The sequence below is a fragment of the Ischnura elegans genome, chromosome 11 (assembly GCF_921293095.1).
Source record: "Ischnura elegans chromosome 11, ioIscEleg1.1, whole genome shotgun sequence".
Lineage (NCBI taxonomy): Eukaryota > Metazoa > Arthropoda > Insecta > Odonata > Coenagrionidae > Ischnura > Ischnura elegans.
The window spans coordinates 86,938,909-86,961,699 of record NC_060256.1 but is presented as its reverse complement, the minus strand read 5'-3'; the positions used below and the strand labels follow the sequence as shown (position 1 = coordinate 86,961,699).

The window sequence follows — 22,791 nt, the reverse complement described above, 5'->3', positions numbered from 1 at the left end:
TTTTCCGGCGAATAGACAAAGGTTTTCCAAGTTTCCAGCTGAAGGGTGCTTGCCGCTCACATGGCACTGTTAAAGTGTCCATTTCCTCCAACCTTTCGAAGTCGGACGCGTTCCTCGTCATGAGGTAATGATGCTGTTGCCATGACCGTGGCTTTTATTGATAACTACTTCTATCGCATATATTATCTCTCCCCATTGATTGGCACCAATTTTTGTCCAAGTCATGCAGTTTAGTCTCGCATTTGGCGTCACATAAAAGTACTTCAACTATTTACTCTGCTACAAATGTTTTTCTTAAATAGGAAATGAAATAGTATTGAGATTCATCATGACTTTGTCTAAATATACAATTCTTCGGAAGCCTGTTGAATCATGTGACGTAAAATCATATTCACTCTCGGTTCGAGTGAAAGGAGAAATACAGCACCTGTTCAAGCGTAAATGCACGAAGCTACACATCACATAGCGCTTGAACGCGCGTAGGTGGGTTAAGCACGTCGCGATCAATGTTGCGTGAACGGGGTATAATGATTCCCTTTATTACTTCTGACAGATCAGATGATGCGGACTTTCTGTGTCCCTCCCTGAAAATTGACGACTCCCATCTATATGCTGAATCTGGCAGAAAACCAAAATGGATTTGTTTTTGAACGCTCTCTCTGAATTTTATTTCTGCTGAGGCTAGCATCCTGGGAACTTAAAGGATTTAGATAGTTTGAAGTTCTAGATGGAGTTAAAGTATTGTAATGCATTGATCCATCGTGGATTCCAATAATAGCAACAAAAATATCTTATATTGGATTTTTCGAATCCATCATCATCAATTTCGTGGTCAAAACACTGTTCTTGAAATGAAAAATATCATATCATAAAAGTTAATTTAAGTTCGATGAAAAATAGTACAATTACAACAGAAAGTTTTTTCATGAGACAGCCTTTAGTAAATTGAAATACTTTTCGGCCTATCGCCGCAGAGGAAAATTAAAATTTTGTCGCAACTTTCAGGATACGATAAATGTTACGGGCACCTAAAGATGAAATTTGCCAATAACAAATCATTTTGCTTATCCCAAGGTTGAACCCGGAATTTGTCAGTTACTGCACCTTACCTAGAAAAGTTTTAATGCAAAAATGGGAGAATGTCTGACCGACAATTGAGAGGTAATGATTGGAATCCCGGCAAAGCCAAAGTATATTTTTATGTCAAATTTCACCCTCTCAGCGTAAATTATTTAGTACTTTTTCGTGAATATGTACGAACAAAGTTCCCTGTTTGGTGCAATAATGTAATGATTGAATGAAGGCAGTGATATGGATATCGAAAGACTGAGGAGAGGACGAAAGGAGTTAAAGACCTTGGGTGGAATTTTTAGGCGGTGGTGAACGTTCGTATGGGGAAAATGAGAAATTCGAACAAGGGCTTATGAAGATGGAGAGGTATGCCATGATGGAGAAGAGACAGGGTGAGAATCGGAATGATAGCCATTATGTTGTGCGGCTAAATGCAGTTAAGTATGCAGCAGAAGAACTCAAGATTAACGTCAAAATAGAGAAAGAAAATTTGGAAGATGTCATGAATTCTGCTATTTGCGAAGAAGAATAATAGCGATGAAAAAAGCGACAAAGAAATTGTCAGTAGATTAGCCCTGATGGAGAGGGCATTCCTCCAAATGAAAGATTTACTTACAGAGGGAAATATAAGCGTAGTGGTAAGGAAACAATATATTAGAAATTACATTTTGAGTATGGTTCTCTGCGGAAGTGAGACATGGACAATGACACCAGGGAGGAAATGAAGGGTGGGGGCCTTCTAAATGTCGTGTCACCAAAGAATGATGAGGATCAAATGGATCGATCGTGAAAGTAATGAAGAAGTCTTAAGAAGAGTTAGAGAGAAGTGAAACCATTTGAAAACATTAATAAGTAGTCGGAACAACTTAATCGGACATATATTTAGACATGATTGCTTTATGAAGACAAGCATTGAAGGAAAAGAACATGGCAAGGAAGTTAAAAGATAGAACGCGAATTAGATTTATGGGGCAGGCAAAGACGAATTTGAGAGAGAAGATAAAGAGTTGGTGTGAAAGGAGGAACGGGAGAATTGAGTGGAGAGCTGCGTAAAACTAACCTTGGGATTGTTGAGCAGTGAAAATGATGATTACCCTCCGTAAGAACGTAATAAGAGTTTTAATAGAGCTTACAAACAGTAGGTGCAGCAAAAGAATTACATTAATTCATGTAAGAAAGGATAAGGAGTAGTCAGAGTATAGGAAAAGAGATTAATTTTTATATAAACGAATTGGAAATTATGATTGCATTTCTCTATTGCTCAAAGCTGTTCATGTAAGAAATCGCCAAAGGATGGCAAGAATGGAAAATGAAGTCATCGAATAAAATGTACTCAACAGTTAATGAAGGATGTGGAGGAGAAGAAATACGTAGGTTGAAAAGATAAGCTGATTCTGGAGCATTGAGTGGAGTGCTGCGTCAGAGCAATCTCAGGATTGTAGATCAGTGATGATGATGAGCGTTGCGCTTCGAGGTAATGGTTCCTCTTGAAAGGGTCCCTTCATTACGGTGTGGTCGAGCTCTAAGTCCTCCCCCGCGCGCTTCACTTGAAGCAAACCATGTGTGCGCCAAGGCTCCTGCCTCGGACCACTCCCACTTTATTAAAGCGCTCTCCGTATTCACCACAGTCTCGTCTCGTCCGCCTTCGCTCCTCGGTCTGTATGTCGATGTGTAAGGAGGATGTGGGATCTCTCTCTGGGCCAGTTTCTTCATACTTGCTCATTTTATCATTCGTTGATCGAAATTCAGCGACTGAGTGGGAGGAAGTCTACTCGGAAGAAACCTCATTTGCACCTGTGAAGTGAATGATGTTCAATGAAACCCATCAAAAGATATTGCATTCAATTTCATTAGGGACTATTGGTGGGGTATCAGTTATTATACATTTCATACAACTGACCTTTTTTACGCATTTACCAAGTTAGTTGGATTATCATGAATAAGGAAAGGTAGCAACACTACAAGGATAACTTACCGTTAACAAGATAAATGGCGTGCCGAAATCTCTCAATTCGGTCGTACGCTATGTGAATGGAGGACTCCGTTGGAGGAAGCTTCAGATTTGCTCTAATCATTAATTGATTGAAATTCAACGCCGGTGTTGGAAGAAGTACATCCGCAAGAAACCTCATAGGGCGCTGTGGAATCTCCTTAGATCCTATAAAAAGCAGATTCATTCAATGCCGTTGCAAGATGATAGCGAGGTATGAATTTATATTAATATTATGCAACTGCATTACTTCTTTCCCTCCCTAGTATGCTGAATTGTGACGAGTGAGGAAAGGCGACAACACTGCATCGATAATTATGCCGTTAGGCATGAAATATGGCGTACTTTAAACATTCATTAAGGCCAGTATGAACTTCAGTTGAATAATTTGCTTATTTTAGGTTTAAATGCGTATATTGGTAAGGATAACGAGAACGAAAATCTACGACGCTTAAGTTTTATTTTTATCGTATTTTACTACATCGATAACAGCTACGTTTTGCCTAAAAGATACGTTATTAAAACTTGCGGCGTTTATAGGGAAGATCTATTCGTCTGCTTTCGCTGGAAAGCCTTAAGCTCCCGGCCTTATTTGTGTTACAATTTTCTCAAGGAATATAAATGAAGAATGGGAAATATTTTCATCATATACACTGCAAGTATACTTTAATTGATCTATATTTATCCTTGGGAGAATTTTCACTTTTCAAACTCCTTGCCACAGCTGCTGAAGATTTCTTTGGGGAAATGACGCCGTCAAACAAAAAGACCGCTACCTGAGCGCTGCCATCTCTTGGGAAAGGAAAAAATTTAAGTGTACGGGCCATATTATCTCTGGAGGCCATTTCTTTCGGTCCTTCCGTTGAAAGTTTTTTCGCGAGTGAAAAACAACCGTAAAGACTGCACTCTGGTGACAATTGTCCGGTTTCACAAAGGACCGCGAGTCTCGGCGTTTGTTATGACGCTGCTTTGGCGGAATGTCGGGACGGTATCGTGAATGAGAGAGAATAGCTTCTTCCTCTTTGGCATCCCGCATGCCTACTTGGACGATTGCCAGGTATAGATACCACTAGCAACAATACCCTAGCACTTCAGTACCGTGTCTCCGACCGTCCAGGAAGACTTGGAAATGCCAGAGAGTGCCTAAGTGAGCTGTTTTAAGTTGATGCATCTCTATCTCATGGAAAAATAAACATCGGATCCGCATTAGGGTGTGGCTTTTTAAACAATTTTTTCGGATTATTTTTTCAAAATCTTAAAATGTTTTAATAGGAATTAAATTATTATTGAGTATTCTAGCGATTAAGGTAGGGGAGTATTTACGAAGTGCTCTGGCAGTCTCCTCTCCCTTCATGGACTTCCTTCTTAAGTTCACTTTACTCGCTTTCCTTCTATATAAAAACCTCCTGAACGTTAAACGAGTTTTCGAAATATGTACTATATCTTTACGCAGAAGTGTTTTGAGAGTAAAATGATTTCTTTGTTTATTCTATAATAATTTACAGTACATATTTTTTAATCGCAAGAGTGAAAATCTTAAATTAGGAATAACTTAAATCCACAATCAAATCAGCTTATTTTGGTGTTTCTTGGTGTATTGAAGCCAGCGGGGATCCAGAATTTTCTATGGGGGTCTGACAGGAAAACAGTCTTCTCAAATTTGGGATTAAAAACTAAAAGCAACAATTGAGCTACGAAATGTACTCCTAATTTTATTATAAAAGTTATTGATATGGAAATATTTATAACTTTTATTATAAATTATTAAATTTATTAATTTTTGTATTAAAAATCTCTTCTACTTTTTAAGAATCTGAGGGGGGGGCACGTGCCCCCCCTAAATCCGCCTATGAAATGAAGTATTACTCGTGGCAGAACAGACCAAAAGCAAAGTACTGTTCCACAAATAATTTAATGCTGTACTCTTGTTTCAACACCTTAGCGTCGTACATTATTTGTTTTGATAATGACTCTAACATTTTGAAACCAGTAGCGAGGATTTAATTATTTATGGCGGAGTGCTTTTTTTGATTCTTTCTACCATTAAATCCTTAATTTTACGAAAGGATATTGGCTCGCTCGAACTCTCGTATCTTCTGTTTTAATTGCAATTCATTCACTCTTGAGCTAGCCCCTTTTCCCTGCTCTTATTCCGTGATTTTCATTTATTACGACCATCACTATAAATTTCCGGGTCATGCATTCAGTGAAAAATGAAAAAATGAAACAATGCTAAGCGACCTCGAGTCATATTTCATCGACCACTGTCGGCAAAAGAAATTACCCATTTTCCACACCCCCGTGGGGATTTTATCCTCAATATCCCTTGGCTCATCCCTCACGCCAAACCCCTGTGCTATAATCCCTACGTGAGACCATCCCCGAGAACCCTTTTTCCCCAGGATGAAACCCATACGCGTCCGGAGAGGTCTGCAGTCTGCATATCAATGAGAGAGAATATCCTGTTTACCATTATGAGGGAAATCTCCCCGACCCCTGAGCTCCATTTACGGAGCGATTAGGACCACTTTGAAATCGAGAATACTGCTCATTTCCCGAAAATATTAGAAAATTACTGAAATTCGGATTTGGATTACTGAAATTACGATAATTATGGCCATCATTTCCGGTCCACAGTATTAAGATTGATTTGACGCACCTCTCAACTCAATAGGGCAGTTTCCTTCATCAAAGAAAACGAAAGGCATTGATTGCGATCCGTTACCCACCATTAGTGTATTCATAATATACAAATTATTTGGTTTTAGAAATCCCAGTTCAGACAAATGTTAATGCTCAATTTTAACCTCATTTGAAAAAGGTCAGATTGGCGCCCATGCGATGCCACTCCACATGACATCACAGGGACCTAGTTTCTATACGAGTAGTCAGGAGTTTTACATCGCCTAAGGTTACCAATGCATGCGTGAGGCACAGAGCTCAGGGAAACATCTCTTAATAATCACGTATTAAAATTGTTGAAGCTCGGAAAGTTTCCTTCGTTTGATAGTGTATTAATAATCCTTATTTAAGCCAAGCGCTACCGGCTTGCAGGGTACTCTGCTACCTGCTAGCAACCTGAATCGTTGCGGCGCTCATAGCCTCGCACAAAGGTAGCCTCACACGGCGGAAGCCGGAAACAGAATTACGTCTCACGGGCTTTATCCAGCATTCGTACTTAGCCATCGCGTTTTCGCGCGCTTGAAAAGTTTTAATTTAATCGCGAAAAATAGACATCGCCATTTAAAAATCTAAAAGCGTGAAAAATGCGTACTCTAGGAGTAATAAAATTTCGATTTAGGCAATGAAAAAATAGTAGGAAACCACCCTATTCTCTATAACAGCTAACCTCTTCACACAGTCGCATTTTTCCTCTCACATCCTTCATTATAAACTGCTCTTTATATTTTATTCGAGGTTTACCTATCTAGTCCTTGCCATCTTATAGTCCTGAACGATTGTCTTCATCAGGCCATCATGTCTCATGAAGTGGCCGATAAAGTTGCAGAGGTTTTCATCAGGTTTCTCTTTTCTCCTACTTCTCTTAAGTCTTCCTCTTTGATCACTCGGTCGATCCATTTGGCGCTCCACATTCTTTTGCTGCACCGCTTGTAAACTCCTGAGGTAACTGCTACTGTCATTTTCCATGCCTCTATTCCGTGGAATAAGAAACGTATATGTCTGTAATTATTTGATAAATGCTACTAAAAGCTTGAATCATGTAATGTTACGTTGTTGATTAAGGTTTACAAAATAACTTATTTTACATAATTGAGTCTGATTTACATTTGTATGATAAATAAGATATTAGCTTGTAGGTTCGAAGATTTTCGCGGCGTTGATTAGATGATCTCTGCATTCTCTTCGGGTTTTCACCGCGTCAGTTGTTTTTTGGCGACAACAGTTTCGCTGACATTACAGTCAGCGTCTTCAGGTCGAAGGTGAGGTAATTAAGCCAAGCGCTAAATATTAGCTTTGATGCAATATTTCCTTACTTTAGTGTTTTTTGAGAGGAATTTACTCTGTGATAGCTTTTGTAGGGCCCAATGACTTTTATATCCCTTCAGGACTCCGATTTTAATTTGCATCTCTTCTGACCAGCGATAATGAGAACTTAGAAATATTTCATCTGCAATGGCTTTAAATTTAGACTTCGTGACGTATTAAAGCAATCAGTATCCATAAATTGGTAGGCAAAATAATTTTTATTATGCGAACTCCTTTGGTGATCATGAAAATATGTCATGAAAGGAAGAAATTAAAGGTCGTATACATAAGATGCATTAGAGCTTGATTGAAATGTGAGGGGCGCAAGGTATGTACCTTCCCTCGACAGCTTATGAATCATTCAAGAGATTATTCGTCGTCAAGCATTTCCCGAAATCGTGTATTCGATGAAGCAACTGTCACCGCTGCTCACGGATGCGTAGTCAGAATACCAAGTGATGGAGGGCAGATTTGCCTCTTTTTAAGTTGTACCTAACGAGCGTTTTTTGACGGAAGTACGGCTCAAGTTCGAAGACCCAAAATTTACAGCAGAGCATTAAAATTAGCTCAAAGAAAACTTAGAAATACATGCCAACACCCTTGATTTCTTCACTACTGATATCGTCCACGTCTCACTTTTGTAGAGAATTACCTATACACAAAATGTTAGGTCCAATGAATTGTTCCCTGACTTCAATGTTTAAATTTCCCGCTTTGATACTTATTTTTACAGAATGCTCTCATTGTTCTATGCTCTCAGGTTGGAGGCATACATATTCAGTAGATTCCGGATGTTTGGGACGTATCGGAACTTGTGCACTTTGCCCCAATTAAGCGGCCGCCCCGGCGACCTCTCTTGTATATGGGCATAAAATACTTTTAAATTGTAGAAAGAAGACTAAGGAATGTTTATAATGTAACATAAGTTTATTAAACAATTAATTTGATTAATAAATCTCTGAGTTTTATTAATTTATTATCATTTTTAATAATTATAACATTTTTGTTAAAAATATTTTTCACAGCCTCGGGCGACGCTGAATGAATGTCTTTTACTAACAATAAGTCATATTAAAGAAAAGTCCTATCCTCTTACGGATAGTATAACAACAAGAGCTTTCAAAATAGGGCATGAATAGGACTAATTGTCAAAAATAAGAGTAAATCAAAGGAGGAAAATTAAAAAAATAGTATTCTGAAAACAAAAAATTTTAATTTCGTCGCGAATCTATGTCACCGACTCATTGGGCTTTTTGGGGATGTCCGCAGCCTTCACTCGGGATTTGAACCCGGTATCTCTAGATTAGTTGGAAACTTCTCTGCCCACTAGACTACCACATATCCCCTTGATAATCTCTGTATCACTATAAAAAAAATAACGCTGGAAGCTGTTAATGAAAATTATAATAATGATTTTTTAAAATCAACTTTGTATTACTTTGTATTGGTGTACTCCATGGGAGTACTGTCAATAATTATGCTATTTTTTTACATGCGAGGATTTGCAATACCGTTGGACCTTATTTTCACTCAGTGATAGGTGAGGTTATCCTATCGTTGGTAAAATGAGGAGGCAAAACTTTATTTTGTTTCTTTCCCCTGTATCTTGTTATTGACCTTAGGTGAAACTGTGATTTTCGTATACAATTACGTTCTCGTATCTTATAAGTACTCATGTAATGTAATTCATTTCGGCGACTTATCGTTGAAGAATTACTAAAATACTTTCGAGTTATGAATACCTAAAATGCATACATAAAAAACATGCAGAGAAAGTGTGGGAATTCAAATTTGATCCTACCTTATACTTTAGGAAATTGGATAGGAAAGCACGGTATGGCTAAATAACATTTACCAAACATTGAATCGTGCAATCGTCAATTATAAAGCATTAAGAGTACCTTTTTTAAGTGGAAATTTATGCTTGAAAACCTATATATCTGTTTATGGCCCTCTATAGACTTGTTCCTGTACTTTTCTCCATATTGAGTGAGTTGATGCCTATTTAAAAATGTCTTTGATGCTAAGTCAAATGTTTACTGTGTAATAATATATGAATATAACTTCTGTATTTCTTTGATTGCCTATTACCATTTGAAATTTTTCCTTAACGTTGATCTCCAGACTTACACAGGGACCATCCTCGTCGCTGTGAACCCGTACAAGGAGCTGGACATCTATAACGCGGTAAGTGTTGAACATATTTTCACGCATGCGTAGTGGTCCTATTTTTGCTGTGCATCAGTGATAGATTACTAATAATTCATATGTATTGCTCAAGCCGAGTGTTAATATGTTTGAACGATTCTTATTTTTTTTTCGAATCAAAAATTTACAACTGCTTCCGAACACCAATCAAAAAGAGTAACAACATCTATACCTTGCAAAAGCAGGTGAAACTTTGGCTGTTTACGAGAAAAAAATATTATAGAGGACAAATTAGTCTTCACAAAACATATCCCTTTTTCAACCTTATTAATTTAATGTCCATTCATTTGTTTTTCTTGCTGTACGATTAATTTATATTGCTTGCGTAACAACAGTTCATCAAGTTGACATTTTCCTTTATTCAATAATATAAACAGTATGACGATTATTTTCCGAAAGTGATCCTGATGGATCAACTTATCTCTTCAGAATGACTGGTAGCTATACTGACGTGAGTTGTAGCGAGGTTAGAATCTATTGTTGCTCAATTTCCTCTAGTAACCTTGATGGGAAGGGTGAATCTTCGGGGAAAGTTTATTTTCTGGAGAAGGAAAGTTAAAATAATCTATGCAATGCCGTTTCCTGTTTACTTTTATAATAGTTGCATGTAATTTACAAAAAATAGCCGTCCATATTGAATTTCCGTTTCGCACCGGTTTCTTACCGTCAGTGGACTTATTTCGATCGACTTTAAAAATAAAGTGACTAGTGTATTAACATCAGAATGCCCGGCTGGGTCAACTTGACCCAAAAGATAACATTTATGTTGGTTATTTTGAAAGGAAGATAAATTTTAGACTCACATTTCATGACTTTTAATTATTTAGTTTGGTTTATCACTGTGCAAAAGTTAGGCCGGATATTATTAATTTTTCTATTTTCTCTCATCATCTCATCATTTCTTAGACCTGCCATGCCCGAATGGCTCATTTTGACCCAGACAATCAAATCCATTTGAAGCCTTTCTACTTTTCCTTTGTATTCAATGTAACGGTGTGTTTTATACAGATTTTTGTCAAAACGTTACTGTAATTTTTTAAACCTGATACGATTGAAATTCATTGTAACTCCCAAACCCAACAAAAGGATAAGTGATGGGCATTCACAAATTTATTATAGTTTCCCATAGCACCATAGAAATTGTTGAACAACTACAAATTTAATATTTTTCGTCTAATTTAATTTTCTACTACCCTCCAAAATGCTTTATAAACAATATTAATAAATAAACCGGGAATTAATTAAGTATTATGAGTTAAATATGCATACAGCGCCATATTAAGTGAAATTGACCCACTCGGGCATAATAGGGTATAAGTAGAGATACGTGAAAATCGCACTTTCATTTTTATTTTACCGTACTTTCAATGACAGTTTATCGCATTTTGTAGCGTCTATTTTTTTATTTTCATAATGAGATAGATGACGATAAAATGTAGTGAAACACAGTTAAATGACAAAATACAGAATATTTTTAATAATTTTAATTTTGTTGTGGAACAATAATAAATTAAGTAATAAGACGTATAGTGGCGGAGGTGTAGCTTGCCCGCGCCCACTTGGAGTTCGCGGCCACCGCGGCCACGTAGAGTCCCAGCCAACTAGCAGCTGGCCAGTCGCTCACATGCTTTAAGGCGGAGCATTTAAACTGCGCTCGCCACAAAATGTACGAAATTTGCCGTCAAAAAGGCAGATTTGCGTAAAAATATCATAAAAGTCCAGTCATCGCATCTATGTCGCATTTATTTTGCGTACATCGCATCTATATCGCATTTGCGATTTTCACACATCTCTAGGTATAAGGATTGGTCGGGCATGCTAGTGTTAAGCTATTGCAATCTTCAAAACCCAGTTGTACAACAACATATTTGTGACTATTCGACACCAAAAAGGAGTGCGGATTCTATTCAATAGCCTATCTGGCTCGGAACGGTAGGATGTAGCCACGAGTATTACAATAGAGGATCCTCAAGTCGGCCTCATTATGTGCCCCACCGCGCTTTTAAATGGGTTTACAAAAGTCGCCACTCGCGTCGCTGACGAAAAAAATGATCCAAGTTTCACGGGGAAATAAGATATAATTAGCGGTTTTCACCAAAATTTGTGTGCATGATAAATTTAATGTATCAAATTTATAATTTCCAATGCTATTACTCACAATTGCAAACATTATATTAGGTGCGCAGATTTTGAACGAAAATACAACTTTATCGTGAAAAAATTGTTATAAATTTATTATTATTATTGCATAAGCTACAATTTGGCAACTGGCCAGGTGGTAACATGTATATACAAAAAAGAAAAACACAATATCCCCACAAAGTCACGTATCAACTAGACAGTTGTACAAATTTTAAAATTTAATTAGAATTTCTAAAAAATTAAATACTTTTTCAGCTTTTTCTTAAATATTTTTACATTGCTTGGAAAGGGCTCAAATAACTCTGCAGGCAATCTGTTCCAATCTTCAATTGTTTTATTCAGGTATGAAAATTTTTTAACATTGGTTCTCTGCGCCCGGCATTTGATTTTGAACTGATGATCGTTCCTACCAATGAAATTAGTTTTCTCACTTCATTGCTTAATTCCCTCCATGATTTATCCCCTTTGTATATTTTATACATACCGCAGAGTCGGTTTCTTTTTCTCCTACTTTCCAAAGATTCCCACCCCAGTATTTTTAACATGCCTGATACGCTCTCTATCCTCCGATGCCTACCCAAAACGTATCGAGCCGCTTTTCTTTGAACTCTCTCCAAGGCCTTTATATGTCCCACCTCATAGGGATCCCACACCATTGAGGCATACTCTAGGATAGGCCTAACTACTGTTTTATACGCCATTTCCTTCGTGCGAAACTTGCTTCCCTTTAGATTTCTCATCACCCAGTGCAGTTTCTTGAAGGCTCTCTTGGCAGTATATTGAACGTTCAGCCCCCAATTCAAGTCTTTAGACAGGTGGACACCTAAATATTTACAGTTGTCACACCTAGGAATAGGGTTACCTAAGAACTGATAGTCCCTTTTGGTAGACTTTATCTTGTTGCCGAAGGATATAAGCTTACATTTACTAACGTTTATATCCATCCCGTTCCGAGTCACCCAGTCTGCCATTTTATTAATGTCCACTTGCAGAGATTCATGATCGCTCTCTCCTCCTATCTGTTTATAAATAATGCAATCGTCGGCAAAAAGTCTAACATGCGAGTTAATTTTGTTTGGGAGGTCATTTATATAAATTAAAAACAAGATTGGCCCAAGAACACTACCTTGAGGCACCCCCGATGTAACCATTGTTTCATCGAAACTCATATCCCCAACTTGTACTCTTTGAGTTCTACCTTTTAGAAAGTCCTCAACCCACAGGATCACCCGTCTGTCTATTTGCTGGGGTAATTGTCTCATCTTTAGTATGTGTCGATTGTGTTCGACTTTATCGAAGGCTTTAGACAGGTCTACTACAACGGCGTCCACTTCCAAACCCGCATCCATGGAGTCCATGATGAATCATCCAAACTATTGTCCATCGCTAGCTACAATTTTTCCCCATCAATGTGGCAGAGGCCAATACCGCAACGGTAAAAGTGTTCATTTTTTGAGGCTACCCACGAATCATGCAACTTTTTGATGTCTTCGTATGAGCGCAACTGCAGATCAGCAAGACCATGTGCCATATAACAGAACAAATAATAATCGAACGGCGTAATATAAAAACATTTGAGCGTTTACAGGTAGGTTTTAACGGGTTTTGCGACGCGGGGTCGAGCGTTGTCACGCTGTAGACTCAGAATCATAAGGAATCGAAGTTCCTGGCTTTTGCATAAAATTCAACGCATCCAATCGCTTGGAAATGGATTGGTGGGTAACTCCCAACGCATAAGAAAGCTATTCTTGAGTTTGGTACTGATCTTCATCGAGTAATGCCCTCAAATCAGCGTCTTGGAACGTTTTTGGTCTTCCTTCACGTCAGCATTGGAATGACCGTCTTTGAAGCGACGGAAACAATTACGGCGCGTTGTTTCTCTTAGAGCAGCTTCTCCGTAAACTTTTTGGAGGTCTCGATGCACTTCAGCCTCTGTTTTCTTCGAATGAAAGAAGAAAATAAACACTCCCCGCAAATGACGGTTACCTGGCACAATTGCGGACATTTTCACGCAACAATAAAGATATGGCGCTAAAAATAACTCTCCATTGTTGTCGAGCGGTTTGTTTACCAAATGTCTAAGCTTGATTCGTGACGTTTCCGATACGTCAAAATCGACCAGTAATCGCTGCTAGAGCCATCTGTTGACAAACAGCGGGAACTTAGTTGCGCACCTAATACTACAAGATAATGGAAAAAAGCGGAATGAATTGCACTCATCACAGTGCCGCGGCGCGGACATTTTTTAAAATCGATTATTATGCGGCCAAAATGCCCGCAGGAATCAACCTTATGTGGGATAGAATTGTGTCTCCTCTATGCAGTCCCCGTGGATGTAGCCATATGGCTGCGGTGGGCGGAAATGGTTGAAAATCTATAAACATCAATTTATGAGACTGGAATTTATTTAAGTAACGTTGTATCGAAGGAAAAGAAGCCATGGTAAACATTTTTCCTGTCTCCCATACAGTTATTCCTTTTATTCGTTTACCAAATTGTAAAGTGCCTGTGACGACCGTTATACGTGTTATTTCATATCCTTCCAGTCTTCGCGTTCTCGAAAGGCTTTGATTCGTTCAATCTCATCTAATATAATTAATTTTCCTTTGTAGTCCCCTTGGGGTCTGTCTTAGAAAGCGTCTCCATATCAGTATGTACATGCTGGTAGTCCGAAAGATGGTCAACCCTCAGTTTCCCCAAAATATTTAAAACGACATATAGATGGCGTTGCAACACTCAGTAATTCGATTATGATTACGAAACCTGTCCAAATTAAGAGACAGTATTTCCTTGAAATTTTATTAATTGGAAATGCGATTCAAAAAGCTATGTTAATAATAAGATATTAATCTTATGCCCAAATGTAAACATTGTGAGAATACTGATAATCAATCACAAGCTCCTCACATATTTCTATTCCGGGTTTAGGAATAAATGCTAAGCTAGTTCTCAATCATAATGTATTTTATTAAGTCTGCCCCACATCCACTGCTGGAGCATCAACTGCGTACGCTATGTTTATAAGTGAAAATTATACATATCTTTCGGCTTCCGAAAGTATCTAAGGTGCGGAAACGCGACGGAAAGAAAGAAAGAAACTTGATTCCAGCGCAGCGCTCCGAATGGCTCCGATTCAAGAATTTCCATCCAGAAGTAGTTATTCTAATCTTGCTCCTTTCCGTGATGCAATCGCATTCAATATTTCGCGAACATGAAAGAATCGAACATGCAAACCAGCATTTTAATTATTATGCAATGTCATTGTATAAAAAAATGTACCCCTGTGGATGAGGTAATTGTGGCTGGAACTGCCTTTCCATTAGCGAGGGTGGAATCAAAGTTTTCTATTTTGATTAATAAAATGTAACGATTACCCGCGCTTGTTTTGAAGTAGATTACGAGTAAACATTGATTTATTCATCTATTCTCACACCACCGAAAATAGCTCACATTGACCAATTACATCGGGGTATTCAACAAGAAAAAATTTACGCGTGCACGAACAACTGTGGCGTGGGTAAGGGCAGCTTACCTAGACGGGATTTGAAGCCGTGACCTCTTGTTTGGAAGGTGAGGACTTACGCTGTCGGGCAATAAAGGAAATAATATTGATAAAAACACAAAACTTATCACCGGTACCGAAACGACTGATTAGAATTAAGTGAACGCGATCGAATTGCATACTCTTCCTCTTTTTCAATATTTAAAGGTGGCCTTATTGGCAGTTCCTAATTAAATAAATTAAACAGTACACACTAGATTAAAGGGTAATTTCAAAGTACTATGGATTAGAAAGAAGAAAAAATGTCTCACAAAGTCAACTAGTTCACTTTCGTTATAATGAACTAAATCACTCGCGCTGACACATTTAATTCCATGTACGCAGTGAAAGAAAAAAAATCAATTTTACGTATAATGTTAAGCATTCAATCGCGTTTTTCCGTAGTCTTAAGGCCTGGTTACACGGTACATGAGAATGTACAAGAAAATGTGAGAATGTCTGAATCTCAGAATGAACGGGAAAATGCACCGTGTAACCACGCAAAATGTAAGAATGTATGAATTTCTGAACGCCTGCTCTAATTTCGTTCAGACAATCATACAATTTGAACTCAGAGTCACCTGGTGGCAGACTACGAAAACGACACATTCATTTCATCTGGCTTGTATAGGCGACTTCTTTGTTTACGTATGGCCCCGATAGTTATTTGGATTTGATATGATCTTGCTTGACTTGGATATCTCACTGATTGGATATGGGTAGCGAAAGAATGGAACACAAGAAAAGGGGATGGGTAAAAGGAAGGATCAGATGGAAAGGCGCTGAATGTATGAACCGCGAGAATTGTCCAAGATTGAGATCCAAATGATCGTTAAAAGGTCATAAAAAGCATGTGATAGGCAAAGAAATAAGATTCAAGTACTATTTACGCTGTATTTACTCAAGTTCCTGTTTTTTAATCGAGACCGACTGCAAAACGAGTCGAAATTTTAGGTGTTGCGTTGGCATGCAGCGAACGTTATGGGGATCGCAGTAATAAATATTGAATTTACCTTGCCAAAAGCCTCATATTTCTCGTATATTCCTGTAGCGCGCGCCGATTCACAGGAGAAGGATGGAGAGAAATCACGACACACTCGCTTTCAAGTCTAAAATTCAACTGCCTTTATTATGTCCTGTTTATTATATCACAAGGCTTAAGGGCACGAGAAATTTTGAAAATGTGCTTTTATTATGGAACACTACTATCCAACAAAATTTTAACGATATCGGCGAAAGACACTTTGTGAATATTCCTTGTTAGGGGCTCCTTGTGACGAGAGGCCGGCCGCCCATTACATTCCTTATTTTTCACCGTGGTTTAATCGTAATCAGTATTTATTCTCGTAAACAGCCACTTTCCTTATAATTTGATCCTACAATGGGTAGAATGATAGGTACATTTATAGAGTTGTTTACAAAGTGAAATAAGTAACTTGATTAAATCCTGCGGTAACCCTGATTTAAGAGTGTACTTACGTTGAGGATATCCCGTTGACAATATAGATAATGTATTTGACTCCATTCTGTGGATCATCAACCACTTATTCCTCTTATTTTTGTCCCTTCGGACACAAGCAAAAAACTTCTCCGGCGAGTAAATAGAGGTACTAGACGTCGGGGCACTTTATATGGTTTTATGGGATACACGATTTATATGATTTTCACACGTTTTTCTATTGAATGTCCTTGCTGCAATATACTTACTGCATTAAGCAAACGATGTAGGTGTGTAATGTAGATCACAATCTGCAATCAACTTATTTTAATTTAATCTTTCCAAAGCCCCCCAAACAATCGCCTTTATTTATTTCAACAACGCCTTGGCAACCCATTCACAATCCGAAGTTTGGCGTTAAAGCAGCAATTATATTCGCCAAATTTGCGTTTGAGTCCCTACATAGACAGTTTTTCTATCCACTTCCTCAGTCTGTCATCAGTGGATTCCAGGCCGTGATGTAACGCGCGCACGCCCCGTCACGTGTTTTCAAACAGTCGATGAAGATTATTTTTAAAGACTCATATCTCAGCTATAAAACATTATTCATCCGCGAAATTTTCGGAAAGTACATTTGAGGTAAGGATCTTATTATTCTAGTACTTTTAAAAAAGTTTGCATGCTCCCCATTGGTTTATATTTGAAGTTGAAATAATTTGTTGCGCATTTAAAAATGTACGAAAAAATGTCCGAAAAAATGTACCGTGTAACCACCCACTCGTGAATCTTGTCCATGAGAATGTACAAGAATCTGTTCAGAAAACCATTCAGAAAAATGTACAGATTCTTGTACATTCTAATGTACCGTGTAACCAGGCCTTTAGAGAGGTATTCGGGTTACCACCGTTTTAATTTTATTTCTAAAAATTTCCGCTGCCACCGTGGCCGCCGAAATATGTTTCGTATTAAATATGCATCGTTTATTAGTAAAAATACCAAAGGCGTAATCTGAAAGGGTAATTCCATTACTTTTACTTCGTTACATCACGACCCTGCTAATAAAGTCAAAGTACATCTACATAACACCCCGCAAGCCCCCTAAAAGGCCTGTGGCAGGGGGTGTTAGGACACCAGCCGTTTATAAATAAAAATGAAGTGCTCTAACGAGGTTGGAAATAGCGTTTATTAAAATCCTTTATGGTTCGGGGGATAAACAACTTCCCATATCTATCCGTTCGGCAAAAAATCTCTCTTAATTTTTCGATTCTGTCGGACCTGGAAATATAGTGTGGCTCCAATATTATGTTATCCGTGTCGCTCTTAAAGATATCCATTCTCAATTGTTCAAACAATCTAAGCCTAGCGCGCAGCCTCCGAGTCTCCAGCGGCTCCCAACCTAATTCGCTTCACGTCTGGGTAACGCTGTCTGTACGCCCGTACATTGGCGCAGACTCCATAGGGCCTGAGGGGGCCCGAGCCCCCTCAAAAATTCGTTTTGGGTGTGAGGAAAAAATGTGTCAGGCTTGTCGATTTTCGCCGGAGTGTCCAGATATCGAGATTCGAGTTATCAGGGTTCTAATGTTGATCATATTATATTATTATAGTATTCAACCGATTAAGGTAGGTTTCCATGGAGTGTTCAAGAAGTGATCTGGAAGCCTCCCTTTCCTTCCAGCATTGACTGCTTTAAGTCACTGTGAGGCCTAATCCCTTTCAATCTATCTAAAAATCTTATTCTTTTCCTTCCCCTCCCTCGTTTCCCTAACATTCTACCCGCTAACACCATTTTCAACATCCCCTCCCCGCTAAGCACTAACTCCATCCATACCTTCTGTCTCCTCCGTATCTCATCTCTCCGTATCTCTCCTCACCCACTATGTCCAGCACTACGTCGTTCCTTTTCCTCCCGTCCATTTCACCCTCTCCATTCTTCTCCATACCCAGCATCTCGAATGCCTCCAATCTTCTCTCGTCTTCTTTCCTCGGTGTCCACGTTTCCGCACCGTAGAGAGCTACACTCCAGATCAAACTCTTTACTAACCTTTTCTTTAAACTCTTACATAGCGATCCTCTCAGAAGCTCCTTCCTGTTCATGAACGTCTCCTTTGCTTGTGCAATACGCTTCCTGATGCCCTTGCTACTGAGTCCATTTTCCTCTAATGTGCTACCCAAATAGTTAAACTGCTCTACCTGTTCAAGTTTTTCCCCACCTACTTTTATCTTGAGTTTCACATTCCTCGCTCGCGATACTTTACAAAACCGCATTACCTTAGTCTTCTTGTGATTAATGTGACTCTTTTTAAATGCTTAAATAAAACCTAATACTCACTACTGATAAAATTTCCCGGGGCAAGATCACCGGGGGTTTGGGCCCCCCAAAATCTTTTTTGTAAGTCAGCATCCGTGCGCCCGTTGCAGTTTTCGACATGGATGGAAGAAGTCCTGCTTGGGAGTCAACGATCGGACGTCACCGGGATGATTGAAAACTTTCCCTTCGCGTGAATACACGAGTGGTTCCGTGGAAATTTGATGTCGGCGTTGATTTGATTGTGTCTCCGCCGTGGCTGCGTACTGCGATCCTGAATGCTAAACAGCGGAAGGAGGATTTGAGGATTCCAGCTGCGTGGAGAAATGTTTCCTCCTCTTATCCCGTGCCTCGTTTCGTGACCTCGCAAAGTCAATTATGGATCAGTTTAAATAATTACCAACCGATGGTCTCGCGAATTAATGTAATTATATCGTAGATTTTGATCATTGATGTCAATTACAGAAGTAAAAGTGATCGCATTACTTTTAGCAATTACATCTTTATGTAACGGCCGGCCTCGGTGGCGGCGGGTTGAAGTCCTCGCCTTTATAACAAGAGGTCGCGGGTTCTAGTCCCGCCGGGGTAGGTTTATTTATTTATTTGTTTATCAAATTGTCCACATACAGCATAGTTTGCCATTTTATTGTGGCACAGCATAACAAACTTAAAAAGTACAAACATAATCAAACATAATAAATTTAAATAAATAACAATACATTGAAAGTAAACTTATTGAACTTAAAGAGTCTCATAATTCACAGTGTCCGGCGATATATGGTGGAAATGTTTAATGTTCATGATGATAAAATAAAATAAAATGGTTAATTTCCACACACTTTTTTTTATTAACGAACTACCGACCCGGTTTCGACACGTAGTGTCATTATCAAGGTAAACATTTTAGTAACTTTGATTTTGATATTTTACATTACATAGACAAAGGGCAAAAGCTGGACTTTTACGAGAAATATGAAATTGTTAATAGCCCGCATAATCTTTGTAACGACGAAGTGTATTTTACCCAATCGCCTCTTTTATCCCTGAAAATTCCTGCCCGCTCTTAGATGTTTTTAATCTCTGACCTTCGCCAACACCCGCTCTTCTCCTGGTTGTCATGACTTCTCTTCCTTCCTCACCGATTCACTAATTTACGTAATCCCTATTCCCAACCCCTCCTCCAAAGACCTTCCTTATTGCGCTCCTTTAGTCAAACTGCCCCCCCCCCTCCCTTGCTAGCCTTTCCACCCCACCTTTCCCCCGCTGGACGGTATATATAGACCTTGGGAAGCCAAAATGGGTACCTTGATAATGACACTACGTGTCGAAACCGGGTCGGTAGTTCGTTAATAAAAAAAAGTGTGTGGAAATTAACCATTTTATTTTATTTTATCATCATGAACATTAAAGAGTCTCTATTAAGGTAGGAAAGAGCGCGGTTTGTAAAGGAGTGGTTTGGAAAGGAGAACGGGTCAACGTGATCTGAGAGGGAATTTATGAGGGACGAGAGGCGGGAGAGGATGGAACGTTTGGTTAGTGACAATCTGGGAATGGGCATATGGAGGAGCGAATGCGTTCGAGTGGGTCTGCATGGAACTTTAAAAGTTAGATTGGAGACGAGATCGGGACAGTCTATGGCAGAGTTTAGAATGCTATGTATTAGTTTAAAAATAGATTTGAGGATTAAATTTTGAATATTAGATATAGAGAGAGTGTGCAAAACAGTATCAGCGGACATATTACGATGATGAGGGGCTCTGCACTTTACTATATTAGTGAAAAAATTTGTCACATTTTTAAGAGCCAATAACGTAACCTGGATGATGGCAGCCTCGTCAAGTTGCCTTTATCCAGGTTACGTTTGTTAGTGTACGTGTTGTTAAATAGTTGAAAAAGTCCTATAGAAAGACCAAAATATGCTGTTTTCGGTACAATGTGATTAGAGACGGAATGAAATTGATATATTTTTGGTTATTTTAACTCTTTAATCGATAAATTTTAAGATTGAGTAATTTTAATTTGTAATCTACTCCAAACCCTGTGCGAGATATTGTTACGTTTGGGTAATCGTTACAATTTTATAATCAAAAGAGAAAATTTCAATAATGCTAATCGGAAGGCAGTCCCTGCATATATTAACCCTATCCATAGGTGTAAAAGTTTGGTGGAACGTATTCATATATCTTATGCATAAAATGGCTTAATCAAATATTTTCATTGTTATTTATATAACGGATTTAAGAGTACTTAAAATGCTTTTTTTCAGGATAGTACTCCCTGTTCGAGAAAATATTGACAGCCTTCCTTTGAGCATTTTCTATTTACTTATAGTTGGTGTTCTAACATACCCCTCCACATGCCTATTGAGGGGACTCGAAGGGTATCTTGTAGATCTGTATCTCTGTTGAAAATTTATGAACTACCTTCAACTGAAGATACAGCGTTTATGACTTCGGTACTACGAGCAAAATTGGAAATTTGAATGTTCATTTTTTTTAACCCAGCGACGACCGCTAGATGTCTCTTATCTAAGAAATAGTTAGAAAATTATCATTGGAGGTAGTCGTTCTTTGTGTCATCATGGGAACAAGGGAATCAAGTTATTTTTTTCCGCCACCGTACGGACGGCTGAGTTTAATTCTAGACTGAGGAATAGGCCTTAATTTTTTATCAATAAAGACCGTTTTACGCGAGGTTGGTGATTGCAGAATCTGACGTGTTTACGATAGCTCAGTCAAAATACCATCGTGTAAAGCGTTGAATTGCTAGAACACATGCGAGAATGCGTGGACGTGAGATGACAAATTAGCCCCTGTTCTAATTTCGTTCATGTATTCGCGCAATTCCACGCCATAAAGAGAAATTAATGCAGTTATAACCTCCGAAATCCCGTTCCCCGGTTAAAACGGCTTTAATAATTTTACACTGCGCATCCTCTGTTCTTCCGAAGTTACTTTGGCTCAAATACCTATTGAAATACTTTTTGTGCATGCATACATTCAATTTTTATGAGAATTGAATAGACCATATTTTGTGTATCTATTATTTTGATGTTTTTGTCGGAGGATGTTTTGCATGAAAGCAATTGTCGTTCAACGAAATACGCATCAAGTATTTCTTTTTAATAAAATCCGAAGATTCAAGCTTGATGGAATGGAATTTTTCCTTATAAAATAAATAAATTGTTTTATTACTCCAAAAAAAGTACAGAATAGAATTAATCACATAAAAAGGAGTAACTTTAGGTAGCCATTAAGGACAACCTGTTTTATGGCTACCATCGTTTACATAGGGTCATGCTGACATAGAAACATTTTAGGCACAGCATTTGAATTGAAGTAAGTACGCACATGTATTACATGGTATTATATTAAAGAAAAATATCCTCCATACTTTGCATTCTAAACAACCAAGACTATATTTTTCATAATTACGTTATTATTTTTTGCTTTCAGGCATGAATCAGGTGTTAAGTTATACACTTTTGGGCCAATAAACAAGAAACAACGTTTATACAGCCTAATGTTAGGTTTTGGTAAAGTAATACGTGATCTTCGTAGAATAAAAACTTAAAATAAACACTTGCATTGTCCACTATTATAAAATGTATTTGGACCAATGTATCGCATTAGAGTTTAAACCTTGAAGATGATGTAGTAACATCTAAACGTTGGTGGGAATTAATTTTTATAATCGTGGAATATTTCAGTGGTTTATTTCAATATTTCTTTTTGGCTGATCTATTGCAGCTGTGCCTCCTTAAACGAAGACATGCACATCCTGTGTTCTTCCCGCGGCAATATCCCCACAGTGAGTGTGTGCTTCCGAAAAAGTCCTCGACTCTGTGCCGCTGTAGTCTTTCTGAATCGCTCGCTCCTCTCTGCTGCTATAGGGTCGGTTTCCGGTGGCGTGTCAGGCGTGGTGACTGCAAGCGTGCTCGGAATATGCGATGCGACTCCGCTGCTGTTATGACCGCGGCCGGAAGCGACGAAAGGCATATTATTGTCCCCGAGTCCCCTTTGCATACCTCTCGACACGTTAATATGACAAATGCACGGAGTAACGTCCCCGTGCAACTCTCGAAGAAAGTATTTCACTTGAGACGTATC

The 22,791-nt window shown here is 38.5% G+C and overlaps 1 protein-coding gene across 2 annotated transcripts in view; it reads left to right on the top strand.

Moving 5' to 3' along the window:
• The window catches only part of LOC124167585 (myosin-I heavy chain), a 506,524-nt gene that overhangs the window by 240,768 nt on the left and 242,965 nt on the right, over positions 1-22,791 (top strand). For both annotated transcript variants that reach the window (XM_046545559.1, XM_046545558.1), the window contains exon 3: positions 9,173-9,235. In XM_046545559.1, coding sequence (XP_046401515.1) covers positions 9,173-9,235 — 63 coding nt within the window. The remainder of the gene's footprint in view (positions 1-9,172; positions 9,236-22,791) is intronic.